The 13,919-nt window shown below is 48.6% G+C and overlaps 1 protein-coding gene across 2 annotated transcripts; it reads left to right on the top strand.

Moving 5' to 3' along the window:
* The first annotated feature begins 540 nt into the window (after positions 1–540).
* Positions 541–11,224, top strand: PARS2 (prolyl-tRNA synthetase 2, mitochondrial). Of its 2 annotated transcripts, XM_058303519.1 has the most exons (3): positions 541–609; positions 5,134–6,553; positions 6,730–11,224. In XM_058303519.1, exons 2-3 carry the CDS (start codon positions 5,162–5,164, stop codon positions 6,925–6,927), a joined length of 1,590 nt encoding a protein of 529 aa, XP_058159502.1. In that variant the 5' UTR covers positions 541–609; positions 5,134–5,161; the 3' UTR covers positions 6,928–11,224. The 2 variants fall into 2 exon arrangements, with proteins under 2 accessions (XP_058159502.1, XP_058159503.1); XM_058303520.2 differs by having other exon boundaries at positions 5,134–6,853.
* Positions 11,225–13,919: the final 2,695 nt, after the last annotated feature.

The raw sequence follows: 13,919 nt of genomic DNA on the forward strand, positions 1-13,919 counted from the left end.
ATGCAGTATTCTCAGTGTCTAGAACAGTGCCTGGTACACGATAGCTGTCCAGTAATTTGTAAATGATTGTTTCATTTCGTGTCTTAAAGACTGCCTTAGGCTTTGTAATAAAGGTGACTTTTTATAAATATATTTTTTTAATTTAAATTCTTTAAATTGAAAGCCTGTAAAATCATAAGGCAGACTCGAAACTATCTTGCCCCGGTGTGTTGTCATGGTTACAATATCGCGGGCTGTCCTCCTTTTACAAAAGCTGGGCGGGACCCGGGACCTAAGGAGCACTATACGGGAAACCTTTGAGTTCGGTTTTGATCATAGAGTTACACCTTCCTGATTCCTAGAAGAAACTTCCGGAACGGTATTTATTCATAGCTGCCAAGGCCAATCTATGATCCTCTAGGAGAGCGGAGTTTTCTCTTTGGCTAAACTTCGGAAAAAACCTCTCACGTGCGGCAAGAATGAGGTGTGGCAAGAGCGTCTCCGTGAGCGCGGCCTTGTGATTGGCGAGAAGGACAGGAGGCGGGGCCTGGGGGTGGGCGCTTTCTCCGGCGCAGGCGCGCTGGCCCGGCGAGGCGGTCGCGGGGACGGCGTTGCCTGGGTCTGCAATTGGTGAGTGCGGGTGACAGCGACGGATGGGCGGGGAGCGACGGAGGGAAGAGAGGACCCGCCTCTGGGCGGCGGAGGCCTGACCCTGGTGTCTGTTTTCCCACGTGCATCCTGTCCGTGAATTGGAACAGGGTCACAGTCACGTAAACTCTTGGACAGTACTGGTCTCCTCGTCCCCGTTGTAAAATGAGGGCAGTACTTCCTGCTTTCTCTACCTCGGGAGGGTGTGACGTAGTCAGGGTGTTCTCAGAAGTGCGGCTCCTGGAGAAGGTCCTCAGGGGTCATGCGGTGGCTGATTCAACTTTCCCATTTTACACATGTGAAAACTGAGGTCCAGAGAGCGGAATGATTTGACCAAGGTCACCCAGCGAGTTGAAGGACGAACCAGTTCCTGGGACTAAGTGTGGGGTTCCATTGCTGTTTTGTTGTTGTTTTTTTAAAGCAATTGTATCGACACATTTTCACAAAGGATGCGATCCATCAAGTAAAATTCCATTGCTGTTTTTTGCACGTTGGTCAGTCGTGGAAACGTGGGGTTTGGAGGCGGGACCTTGCTTTCCAGGTGTGACCCTCCTTTGCTGTGTCACTTGACACAAGTAACTTCACCTCTCTGAGCCTCCCTCTTCTGTGAGTTGGTCATAATCATAACAGTAGACACTTTATGGCACTCATTATGTACCTGGCACTGTTTTCAGCACTCTACATTCAACTTGAATTGTAGGGCGATGGTGAGTCCCAAGAACCTTGAGAGAGGCTAGTGCTGGAAGGGCTGACAGCACCTGGCACAGAGAAGGTGCTCTGTAAAAATTTGTTCAATGTTTGATTGTATTGAAGGCATTGTCTGTAGATAACCTTGAAAATTTCAGATAATACTAATGATTCTCTTGTCTGCTTGAGGGTCTGAAGATAAGGGCACACATGTTATTTTTGAGGGGAGGGGAGAAGGGCTTAAGGCTCTTATTTAAATTAATTATCTCATGTTCATCCCTTCACTTTGCTCTTCATTTATTAATATATTTGGCCAACAAACATTATTGATAATTGGCTAAGAATTAGTAGGCATTGTGCTAGGCCCTGAAATCTAAAAAATATAGAAAACCTTGTGAACTCAGAATTTAATGGGGGAGTAGGGCATGAGACATCTTTCATTCCCAATGCCTGGCACAAAACAGTTTCTCAAAAATATTTTAAATAACTATCCCAGTAAAGTATAATAAATACTAAAAGAGGTGTGTGCTGTTTGCAGCAGGAGCAAAGAAAAAAAGAAATGCCTATCTGTGCTTAGAAGTGCTGGAGAAGGCTTCTTGGAATAAGTGAACCTTGAATATGAATTGGAACTGGTGGGGTTGGGGGAAGGAAAGCTGTCATGGCCAAAAGCGCCCTGTTCGAGAAATGATGAGCAATTTGAGGCATGTTAGGGGAGTGAGAGGATAAGGAGTCGAAAGAGGTGTGTTGAGTTAACATTTGAAGAGGCTTAGGTGCCATTCTGAGAAAATGATTGTGGGGAGCCTGTTATGGATTATAAGCAGGGGAGTGATCGGATCAGCATTCTTTCTAGCTGTAATACGGAGACTGGACTGACAGGGTCAAGAATCATTCAGTCCATTCATTGATAAAGCATTTATTGAGTGCTGCATCCAGATACTGTGCTGGATGCTAGGCTCGGAATAAAAGAGACATGATTTCTGCCCTCACAAAGTTAATATCTCAGTCAGAGCAGGTGAATGGTTAGGGTCCCACAGTGGCTGTCAAAGTGATGTCCCTGGACCAATCGCATTAGCTTCACTGGAGAACTTGTTAAGAAACGCAGATTCTCAGGCTGCACCCCATACCTATTGAATCAGAAACACTGGGGGTGGGACTAGCAATCAGTGTTGTTGGGTTTTTTTTAAAGATTTATTTTATTTATCCATTCCCCCCCATTGTTTGCGGTTGCTGTCTGCTCTCTGTGTCTGTTTGCTGTGTGCTCTCTGTGTCTGCTTGTGTTTTAAGAGGCATCAGGAACCGAATCCAGGACCTCCCATCTGGAAAAGAGGTGCTCAATCATCTGAGCCACCTCAGCTGCCTAGTTTGTCTCTCATTGTCTTTCCTCTTTGTGTGTCTTTTGTTACATCATCTTGTTGCATCAGTTCGCTGCACCTGCCGACCGTGTCAGCTCACTTCCAGGATCTAAACCTGGGACCTCCCATGTGGTAGGCAGAAGCCCATTTGCTTGAGCCACATCCGCTTCCCTAGTGTTTCAAAAGCCCTCCACAACAAGCCCTCCACGGAATTCTGATGCCCACCACGTTGGAACACTGAGCTATGTAATGTAGCGAGCAGTATTGAGGGGCTAACCCAAGTAGGGCTGGAAAGGGGGAGGTAGACTTGAAAGAGACCTTGGAGACAGGCTTACTGGCTTTAGGAAATGAGGGTGAAGGAGTTTCTAGGTTGGGCCGCTGGTCTAATGGTTGACTGCAAGTGACGGAGCGAGGTGTGGGGCCACATGTACCTTGTCTCCAAAGCGCGTTCTTTTCCGTACCTTCACTCTAGAGCTCTGTGGCAGTGCCTCCCACATCTTTTCAGGTCATAGACCACATAGAAAATGATATTTTACTGTGCACAGGGGTGATTGGATGAGGCCAGAGGGGACCAGCTGGGAACCTGAGGCTGCTGAGAGCTCAAGATAGCCACTAGGGGATTCCAGGGCCCCAGAGCCGAGAGGAATCAGCGACCCAGAATCTCAGCACACTGCAGGGAACATTGTTCTATGGACTATGCGGACAGGTAGAGGTACTCACTAAATTTGGTGATATAAATCAAGAACCTTAAAAGCGTTTATACCCTCTGACTCAGTAGTTCCATTCCTTATAAATCCCGAATATAAAACAAAAAAATTTTATAGGAAAAAGAAAAGCCTTTTGTTCATCTTAGATTGTGTATAATAAGGAAAACTGAAAAACACTCCACTGGTAGCAGAATCTTTTTTTAAATATAGTCACTCCAATGTACTGGCATTAGCAATGTGTGACTGTGGTGTAAAAACGCAGAGAGAGGCACTTGCTCATTCATCGGGCTGTTTAAAGTAAGCCCTTGCAATGTGCTGAGGATCTGATAATGAGCAAGTCAGATGTGGTCCTTGCCTGCCCAGAGCTGAGTGTCCGGGCAAAGACAGGCAACCAGATGCGCAATAACCCCAAAGAGTGATTGCTGCCCAGGAGCAGGTGAGTGGGCTGCTGCAGGAGAAGGCCCCCTGGCGGGGTGTGGGAAGTGGATCAAGGGTGCCTTCCTGGAGGACAGAATGGGAAACCCTAGGCCTGAAGGATGAGTAGATGTTGATGGGCAAAGGGGTGGGAAGCGTTCTCTGCAGAGGAGACAGGATATTTAAGGGCAAGTGTGGTGCAGCTGGAACACAGAGAGGGCGTTGGTGAGGGACAGGGCCATGGTGGGGCCCAGCAGCCAGCTCGTGTGGGTCGGGCACGCTGTGAAGGTCAGAAGTTTAGACCTTGTGGCCTTGTTCTAAGGGCAGTAGGAAGCTAGTGGCGGATTTTACCTGCTGCAATAGCCCAGATGAGAGACGGCGGTGGCCTGGACCTGGGCCGAGGTCTGGAGGTGGAGAGAAGCGATGGGGCCAGCAGGAACTGGAGAGGAAAGAGTGGCAGGGCCCAGTGGGTGATGGGTGGGGGCAGTCGGGAGGGGAGAGTAAAGGCTTGGGCACGGATGGTGTGTGGTGTCATTCCGTGTGGCAGGGCAGGCAGCACTGAAGGAGGGGCGGGTTGGGGAAGGGTGCTGAGTTCATTCTGGGGAGACAGACTTTGAAGGGACCTGTTCTCCAGGAGGCAGCTGGATGTGTAGGTCTGAAGTACAAGAGACACATGGAGCGGAGGTGTGTGGCCTTGGACTCATCAGCACGTGGGCTGAGCTGGGAGTGTGCATGGCAAGGGACACGAGGCTCATCAACACTACAGCGTGGGCAGAGGACAGAGCAGGCAAAACAGACGCAGTGCTCACAACAAAACATCAACAGTGGTTGTCTCTGGGCAGCGGATTATCATTAGTGTTTTTTGCTTGCTTGTTGCTATTTTTTCCCAATTTTTTATAACAACAACAATAGCAAGCATTGATTCAGTTCATAGTATGTGCCAGATCCTGTGCTAATCCCCACAGTTAGCCCACAAGGTCAGTGCTGTTGTTATGACCATTCTACAGAGCGCCTAAGCCCTGCGTCCCCGGTTAAAATGGGTGCAGGCAGCCGCCAGCCTGGGGGTAACCCAGCCCCTGCTTCCAGAGCCTCCATTCTTAGTCACCATGCAGTGGTGTTGTTCAGCAGTAGGTTGTTATTTTTTTATAATTGGGAAAATACCAATGTTTTTTTAAATGGCAGTAAGGGGTCAGAGAAGTAGTACTTTGATCTGCAAGAAATGAAGCATATGTACCTGCAAGATCAGTGGCTGTCTTAGAAGTTTGTTGGAGACCAGACGTGGCTGGCTAGTTGGTGGTGCTGGGACCCCTTTAATGCTTATTTCTGCACGACTCATTTTTCTCCAGGTGCGAGTGCTTCCCTGTGCCGAGTGTCATGACAGGGCTGCTGACAAGATGCAGCCACCAGCTCTGCAGGTACGTTCCCCGCAGATTTTACCCTGGTGGCCCAGGAAGAGTGAAGCGCTTGGTGCTGTCCCGCTTGTTCCAGCCGCAGAACCTGCGGGTAGACCAGGTGCTGTCCCTGGAGGGCACATCTGGTGACCTGACCTGCAAGAGCCAGCGGCTGATGCTGCAGGTGGGCCTTATCCACCCAGCGAGTCCCGGCTGTTACCACCTCCTGCCTTACACCGTCCGTGCCATGGAGAAGCTCGTGCGGGTGATAGACCAGGAGATGCAGGCCATCGGGGGGCAGAAGGTCAACATGCCCAGCCTCAGCTCGGCAGAACTCTGGCAGGCCACCAGCCGGTGGGACCTGATGGGCAAGGAGCTGCTAAGACTTAGAGACCGACACGGCAAGGAATACTGCTTAGGACCAACTCACGAGGAAGCCGTTACGGCCTTGGTGGCCTCCCAGAAGACCCTGTCCTACAAGCAGCTTCCGTTCCTGCTGTACCAGGTGACAAGGAAGTTTCGGGACGAGCCCAGGCCCCGCTTTGGTCTTCTCCGTGGCCGTGAGTTTTACATGAAGGACATGTACACCTTCGACTCCTCCGCAGAGGCCGCCCGGCACACCTACAGCCTGGTGTGCGACGCCTATTGCAGCCTGTTCAGCAGGCTGGGGCTGCGTTTTGTCAAGGTCCAGGCGGACGTGGGCAGCATCGGGGGCACGCTGTCTCACGAGTTCCAGTTGCCGGTGGATGTTGGAGAGGACCGGCTGGCAGTCTGTGCCAACTGCCACTTCTCAGCCAATATGGAGACACTAGCCTCATCACAGCAGAGCTGTCCTGCTTGCCAGGGACCACTGACCGAAACCAGAGGCATTGAGGTGGGACACACATTTTACCTGGGTACCAAGTACTCTTCCATCTTCAATGCCCAGTTTGCCAACGTCCACGGCAAGCCATCCCTGGCCGAAATGGGGTGCTACGGCTTGGGCGTGACGCGAATCTTGGCCGCTGCCATTGAAGTTCTCTCTCCAGAGGACTGCATTCGCTGGCCCAGCCTCCTGGCCCCTTACCAAGTCTGTCTCATCCCCCCTAAGAAGGGCAGTAAGGAGGAGGCGGCCGCGGCACTCATGGGGAGCCTGTACGACGACATCGCAGAGGCGGTGCCGCAGCTTCGCGGGGAGCTCCTGCTGGACGACAGGACTCATCTCACCATTGGAAACAGACTGAAGGACGCCAACAAGCTGGGCTACCCCTTTGTGATCATCGCTGGCAGGAGGGCCCTGGAGGACCCTTCACATTTTGAGGTTTGGTGCCAGAACACCGGCGAGGTGGTCTTCCTGACCAGAGAAGGAGTCGTGGGGTTCCTGAATACAGTGCAGGTGGTCTAAGTGCCCCCTGGCCCCTCCCCTGCCCCATCTCCCAGCCTTGGCTGCATTTTCCCACAGTCCTATCCTGGACTTGTCTCTCCAGAAACAGGGCAGCTCATGGAAGGTGGGACCGTGTCAGGAAAACCAGTTTTTAACCCCATCGTTTGTTCACATTATCTGTATTTCAGGTTGTTAACTTGATCTCTCTCTGGACCGGCCATGCTGCCACATGCCATTCCTTTCATATTGCACTGGTGGAAACTTCTCTTAGGAGGCAGAGAGCCAAGGAAGACCCAAGTTCTAGGCTTGGCCCTGGCGCGAGTCACTTCCTCTCTTGGCCGAGTTTCCCCAGGTGTATAACGGGAGAGGCCGGGCCTCCTGCCTGACACCCTGCACCAAGGCCTCTGGCTGCGGCAGGCCCGAGAGCCGGCCCGAGAGCAGGCCCACCAGCCCTCCTCCAGGAGTGGACCGAGGGGGTGGGGGAAGACCAGGCGACCCGACTCTGCCCCTGCCTCACGGGTGACCTAAACACATCCCCGCCCTTCCTGGGGCCTCAGTTTCCCCATCTGAAACGTGAGAAAATGGAAATAGGTTTGTAAAGTTCCTACACCTGTCACTGGGTGGCTCTGTGAGAGGTTCATGACACACACAGCTGGTTCCTCTGATCCTCCACAGTCTAAGCTGCCCAGGAAATTGCTATAATTAGCTGATGGCTCGAGCCAAAACTACCTCCAGAGACCTGGCTCTATTGAGGCAGCTTAAGCACTGAGATCATGTTATATTGATTGAATAAAGTCAAACTGTTGGAATGAGTCTTGCATGTTAATTTTAAACAGTGGCAACGCCTGCCATTTTAACAGTGCAGCAGCTTCCTACTTTGAGCCTCTCCTTTTCTTCTTTCATCCAGTTTATACCACCACGCAAAAAAAAAAAAATTTGAGTGATTGTCAAGATGTGTTTTCAACCATTTATTCCCACAGGTGTCAGGGGTAGCAGGCTTCACCCACCATGGCGATCCTGTGCTAGGTGCAGAGTTGGATCCCAGAGCCACTCACGGGGGTGAATATGAATTCACCCGTGTCTGTGGAAAACTGGGAGTGGACAGGAGCTACCGCAGCAGAGGCCCCTGCTTTCCTTACTCCTGCACACCAGACTGGAACATAACTAGGTATTCCACCCTTAGCCCCCGAGGGTCTCTTGCCTAGAGGCCAAATCTAACAAGAATCTATGGGCCAATCTTGAAGCCACCACCTGCTGAAGACATTCCAGACAGATCCTGGGAGTGGTTTTCCCGGCTTCTTCCTCCAGCACTTTCCCTTCGGGCACGGACCCTCGTTCCTCCTTGCTTTGCACAGAGCTCTTTGTATGTCCAGCCTCTTGTAGTTGATGGTGAGCTCCCCGACTGAGCAGCTTCTTGGCAGCTTGTCTCTGCTAGAGTAGCCCTATCCCCCAAACACACACCATCAGGTTTCTTAATTAAATGTGTAAGCCAAATCCCAGCAACTCCCGTGCTTAACACTAGAACTCTGGGCCCAGGATTCCTTTGGAATACTTGAGGTTTTCAGGCCCAGAGATGTGGCTTCCAAGCACACACCTGGAAAGGCTAGACTGAGGCAGGGAACAGTACCCTTGGCTGCACATGAATCACCTGGGTCCCACTGAGAGGTCTGGGGTGTGGCCTGAGCATTGGGATTTTTAAAGCTCCCAGATGATTCTAATGTGAGCCAGGGTCGTTGAGGACTCCTGGTGTGAGATTGGCCACCTCTCCTGAGTCCACTTTGTAGTTGGGCATTTCTTTGAGTAATTTTTGTTGCATTATTATCAGACTGGTGTGAGCTCTCTGCTTGTAATGACCTGGTCATATATTTGTTGCGGGCCTGCCCCTGTGCTGTCAAGCATTTTTCCACAGTTTCCAGGCCTTACAAACTCTGCCAGATATTCCCATTTAACAGGTGAGGAAACCTGAGGCTCAGTTTAAGCAGACTTCTCCAGGAGGCACAGCTATATTAAGCATCAAAGCCAGAATCTGGATATTGGCCCCAAACTATGCCTTTCCCACTGCACTGCATGGCCTCTGCCCAGACAAAAGTGATCTCAAGAAATAAAACTGAATGATTTATGTCTATCTAATCAGGTCAACCTGAGGTACATGAGAAACCAGAATTCATGTGAATGGGTACTTTAAATATTCCCTTAATTTTAAATTTGTGCTCTATAAGCTCATTTATGGAAGGCTCGCTTAATGTAAGCATTTTTAAAAAAATTCTAATAATAGAGAACCAATTAATTTTAAACTCTTCATAAATGTGCAAGTTATAGAATGATTGGAGCATGATGTAGCATTATGGACCTTCAGAATGGGAGGAGAGCCTGGAGCCTGCAAGTCCAAGCCTCTTTTCACAAAGGGGAATCAGGCCTGGAGAGGGAATCAGCCTGCTGCATACCATCTGACTGGCCACACTCCGGATTGGAGGCCAGGGGCTGTGCCCTGCATGGTGCTACCGCTGGCTGGTCTTGTGTTGGCAGAAGACTGGCCAGGTCAGTCTTTGCACTTCGTAAAAGCCTTGTAGGCTTGCTAACGCAACGGCCGGTCATCTGTATTTTACAATAGGAAGGCAAACACAGGGAGTACAGTGATTTGCCCACGGTCAAGCAGAACTGTAACCTGGGCGTCCTGATGACTTCCATGTTTCTCCTGGCAGTCATAGGCAGTATGATTTGGGGAACAGTCAGGATCTTGAAGACACAGTCCTAGATCCACCACTTACCGAGTGCGACTTTAGACAAATTACTTAGTCTTTCTGTGTCCCAGAGTCATCCGTCAATGGCCTGATAATAGTACCCACCTCATAGGGTGCTTCGGGGGTTGAATGCGCTCACTGACATGAAATGCTTTAACCCTTAGTATGCTCTCAAGAAACACGTCTCCTAGACCATGTGACTTAGGAAATCACTCCATGGGGAACCAGGTTCTGTGATTAACTTGGTTACCTGTGACCTTGATCTTGTTTCCTTGACAGGGTGCTTTACAATCCTTCTGGGGAATGCCATGAGCAAGGATAAGGTAATGCCTGCAGAATGGTTCCATCTCCTTAGAGGAAAGATGGAAATATTCATACTGTGTCCCTTACTCTCTCGTTTCTGAAGCTGCTAATTTTACCTCTTGCCATAAATTGATGAAATGGAGATGCTGGCAAAATAACAGGTACAGGCTGTATTATCATTGCTCATTCCTTGGGGACATCTAAAAGCAACTGGCTGGGAAATATTTAGCAGAATTAATACTTGGGGACAAAGGCTGGTGCATAACAAAACCATCGTGTAAATCAAGCTTAGAATGTAAATCAAGGGCTCCATTAATATTCTGTGTTTTAATGGAAGAAACACCTGCTGGGCTATCAATAAAGGAGCTTTGCAGAAATCTGTTGAAATTGTCATTTCCTTAACTACTTGAGTGCCAGGCCTCTTTGCAGAGTTCCTGATCTCTCATTTTACACCAAGCTGCCAGAATGTTTCTTAGAATGGATTGGTATGAATCCCAGAGTATGTGAGCCTTGGTTTTAGAGTTAGGAAAAGGATTTTTTAAAAAGTTTTCTTATAATGTGAAAAATGGGGATATAAATATTTTTATGATGTTGCAAAGTTAGGGAAACTGAAAAAAAGTCAAGGGTGCTTCACTTAGTTTTAAATAATGACTAACCTACATCATAGTGACCCAGAGTAGAGACTCTGGAGTCAGACTGCCTGGGCCACTTAATAGCTATGTGAACTTGTGCAAGATGCTTCCTCATCCTCTCTGCACTTCAGTCCGTACCCCCCCCCCCAAATAAAATGGCTTTGGGTAACAGTGGCTGGCTCACAGTAGGAGCTCGGTAAGAGACAGGTGCCATTTCATTAGGCCAGGCAGCCCTTTGCAAATAGTAGGTAGGTGGGTGGGGCACTGTGGTTCAGCAGATTGGGATGGCACCTTTAGGCTCCCCAAGTTCAGACAGTGTCCTGGTGCAGGGATGGTGTCCACCTCTATCAAGCCCGCAGCTCTAAAGGCTGCTAATGAGCTTCCACAGTTAAAGCTTAATTGACCTTGGCTAATTAAAGCTGTGTGGGGCCAGGAGCGTGAGGAGGAGGCACTTACCATTTAATGTAATGGAGGATGCCCTGTTCACAAGGGCAGAACCTGTTGCCAAAGACCCAAGAGTAACATGCGTTGATGGGAGCCCAGTGGCAGGTTGTTGGGTGCTGTGGGCTCTGGCAGGGCTTTCTGCAGACAGTGGATTCTTCTGCCCAGGTTGGGGACACTGGGTTATACTGTGAGTGCCAAGACCACAGTAACTTTGGAGTGAGCAAGGAAGGGCAGCTGGGTCTGTTACGGACTCCTTGAAGGCGGGGCTGGGTCTTGTGATTGAAATCTCCCGAAGGGCTTAGGGGAGTCCTGAATTCAAGTTCTGACTCTACTTTTCACTGGCTAGCTGACTTTGGGCAAGTTACTTAGCCTTTCTGTGCCACTTTTTTTTTTTTTTAAATCAGTAAAATGGTGTTATTAAAAATACTTGCCTCTAAGGTGCTCATAATAGGGAAAATTGTGTGGGAGAGGGGACATACAGGGCACTGTCTGTACTATTTGTTCACTTTTTTTGTAAACCTAAAATTATTCTGAAAAATAAAATCCATTAAGAAAAAACAAAACCCTGCCTCGTAGAGTTCTTGGGAGGATTAAGTGAGCTGACCCATGGACCTAGACCACTGTCTGGCCTATCAGTGCTCAGTGGGTGGTTACTGTTATTACTGAGCCATGCCAGCTTATTTACTACCCCGGAATATGCCCTTGCAAAGCTCCTGCCTTTGCTAGTGCATGCTCCCTGCCTGGAAGGCCCTCCCACCTCACCCCCCCTCCACCCTTCCCCCCAGTTCCTTCTTCAGTTTAATGGCTCAAGTTCATCTTGTGTGGTGGCTTCCACCCCAGTCTACCCAGGCCTAAATACTCCCTCTGGGCCATCAGTCGATAATTATTCAGTGCTGATAAGGTGCTGTGCTAGTCCCTGGCCTCTGACTCAGTTTACAGAGAAGTGGGGGAAACCCATCTAATAAACAGTTACAATATAGTATGGTAGGTGTAGTCATGGTGCAGGTGCCAAGGAGATACTTGGGATTAGGAGCCAAGGAGGACTTCTTGGAGGAGGGAACAGGACCTGAATGAAGGTAGGTATTAAATAGTGAACAGGGAAGCAGATGTGGCTCAAGCAATTCAGTTCCTGCCTACCACATGGGAGGTCCTGGTGTCTACTTTCCTCCTAAAGTAGACAACAAGCTGGTGCAACAAGATACACAAGAAGAAAAAGCATAATGAGAGACAAAATAAAAGCAGGGAACCTACATGACTTAAATGATTAGGCACCTCCTTCCCACATGGGAGGTCCTGGGTTCAGTTTCTGATGCCTCCTAAAGAAACAAAAAAGACATAGCAAGTGTAAACAACAAAGGGGTGGGAAGAAATAAATCTTTTTAAAAAAATAGTGAAGGGGAGAGTAAAGTGCCGAGAAAATCATATCAAAATATAATAAAGAGGGTTACCTGTTTAGAATGCTCGGAGGGGAGGGTCTGATGCAGGACGGGCTCCTGGGGAATGTCTAAATGCTCATTCTGCCAGAGTGGGTGACACCATGGGGTAGAAACCCAAGTAGTGAGAGTGGGGGTGGACCCACATCCTGGGGAGGACTAATGCCATCCAATAGAGGGAACTGTATCCCTCGAGAGAAAGGGTGGCTCCCAGGGCATTGGGGCAGTTGAGCAAGTTAGGCCCTGAACACTATTCCATCTATCTCTGGAAGTGGCTCCTCAGGAAACGGAGGTTGGCTATCACTGAGGGCACCAAGGTGGAAGGGAAAATGGACGTTAAATGTGTGGAACCAAAGTAAATGGGGGGTAAGAGAGGAGTTTCTTGAGAGTACACAAGGATGGATATAAAACATGTAATATTACACCATAACATATAGGAGATGACAGACTGATAATGTAAACCATAATGTAAAACATAGGATAACTAAAAATGTAAAGAACTGTGTATCCTAAAGTATGCACCATAATGTAAACACAGATGTCACCTTGTTAGAAAGCTAATGTCTCAGACTCTGTACATCACTTTAAGTAAATATGATATGAATAGGGCGTAAGAGTATCACTGTGGAAGGGAAAAGGTTTTCTGGTGGATGTGTGGGAGTGCTGTATATTATATATATACATTGCTGTGGTCTAGGACTCCTGTGAAGAAAAGCTGAATAATTAGGGGGGGGGGGAAAAAAAAAAAAAAAAAAAGAAAAGAAAAAAATAGGATGTGGAATTTTTTCAAGTCAACATTCTTTATCTAAGTTCTTTATCTAACTTTATCCAAGTTCTTTATCTATCCTTTAAACTCATCGCTATATGCCATTCCCTAGTAAGGGACCATGACATTATATTGGGCTTCAAATTTCGGGGAGTTCTGGATCACAGAGTGTTTCAACAATGGCAATGGAGGGATACTGGTATGGGATACCAATGACAGGTGATATATGACTGACAGGGAGCTGTACAGAACATATGTCCAGGGTGCATGGTAATGTTTGGATATACTCATAGTGGCAACAATTAAAAACCACAGTAGGGGGGGTACTGGGTTCCTGGCCAGTGGTGCTCTGTCGTGGTCCCTAGGGGAGCAGCGACAGTCTCCCAGGTACAGTGGTGGGGACCGGGAGGGAGTGAGGGTTCAACAGTGAGCCCCTGATACTAATGACTATGCTTGTGAGCTGATAAACCCAAAATAATAACAAGGCCTAGAGCAACTTTGTGCCTGGGAATTTCCTTCTGTCAGCCTTCATGTTACTCAAATGTGGCCAGTCTCGAAGCCAAACTCAGCATGTAAATGCAATGCCTTCCCCCCAGCGTGGGACATGACACCCGGGGATGAGCCTCCCTGGCAACGAGGGACCACTATCAACTACCAACTGATGATGCAACTGGAAAATGACCTTATACGGAAGGTTCAAGGCGGATCAGCAGAATATCCATGTCTACATAAAATACCATGACTTTAAAATGCTGTTTGACCTAAAGTAAGGGGGAAATGGAAAGGAGAAATGAGTTTATATGGCTACGAGTTTCTAAAAAAGAGTCTGGAGGCTGGCAGAAGGTTTGCCCTCATGCACAACTGAGCAGAGTCAGAGAGACAGATAAAGCAGATACAACCCCCAGATATTGGTTCCTTTGAGGGCTAAAGAGACCCATGGGAGTTATGGTCATGGCCGATGGGGTTAACTACCAGGGCAGATGGCCCCTCTTTGGAAATGGTGTTTATGTGTGATGAATCTGGACTCAGATGGGATCTCCCTTCATAAGACTTTCATGC

This window comes from Dasypus novemcinctus, chromosome 9 (genome assembly GCF_030445035.2).
Source record: "Dasypus novemcinctus isolate mDasNov1 chromosome 9, mDasNov1.1.hap2, whole genome shotgun sequence".
Taxonomy (NCBI): domain Eukaryota; kingdom Metazoa; phylum Chordata; class Mammalia; order Cingulata; family Dasypodidae; genus Dasypus; species Dasypus novemcinctus.

What these genes read in the sequence shown, in the direction of transcription:
- PARS2 (XM_058303519.1), top strand. Translation starts at nt 5,162, where the DNA reads ATGACAGGGCTGCTGACAAGATGCAGCCACCAGCTCTGCAGGTACGTT. An exon ending in GGTTCCTGAATACAGTGCAG is followed by an intron (nt 6,554 to 6,729) that starts GTGGTCTAAGTG and finishes TCTGTATTTCAG; the next exon opens with GTTGTTAACTTGATCTCTCT.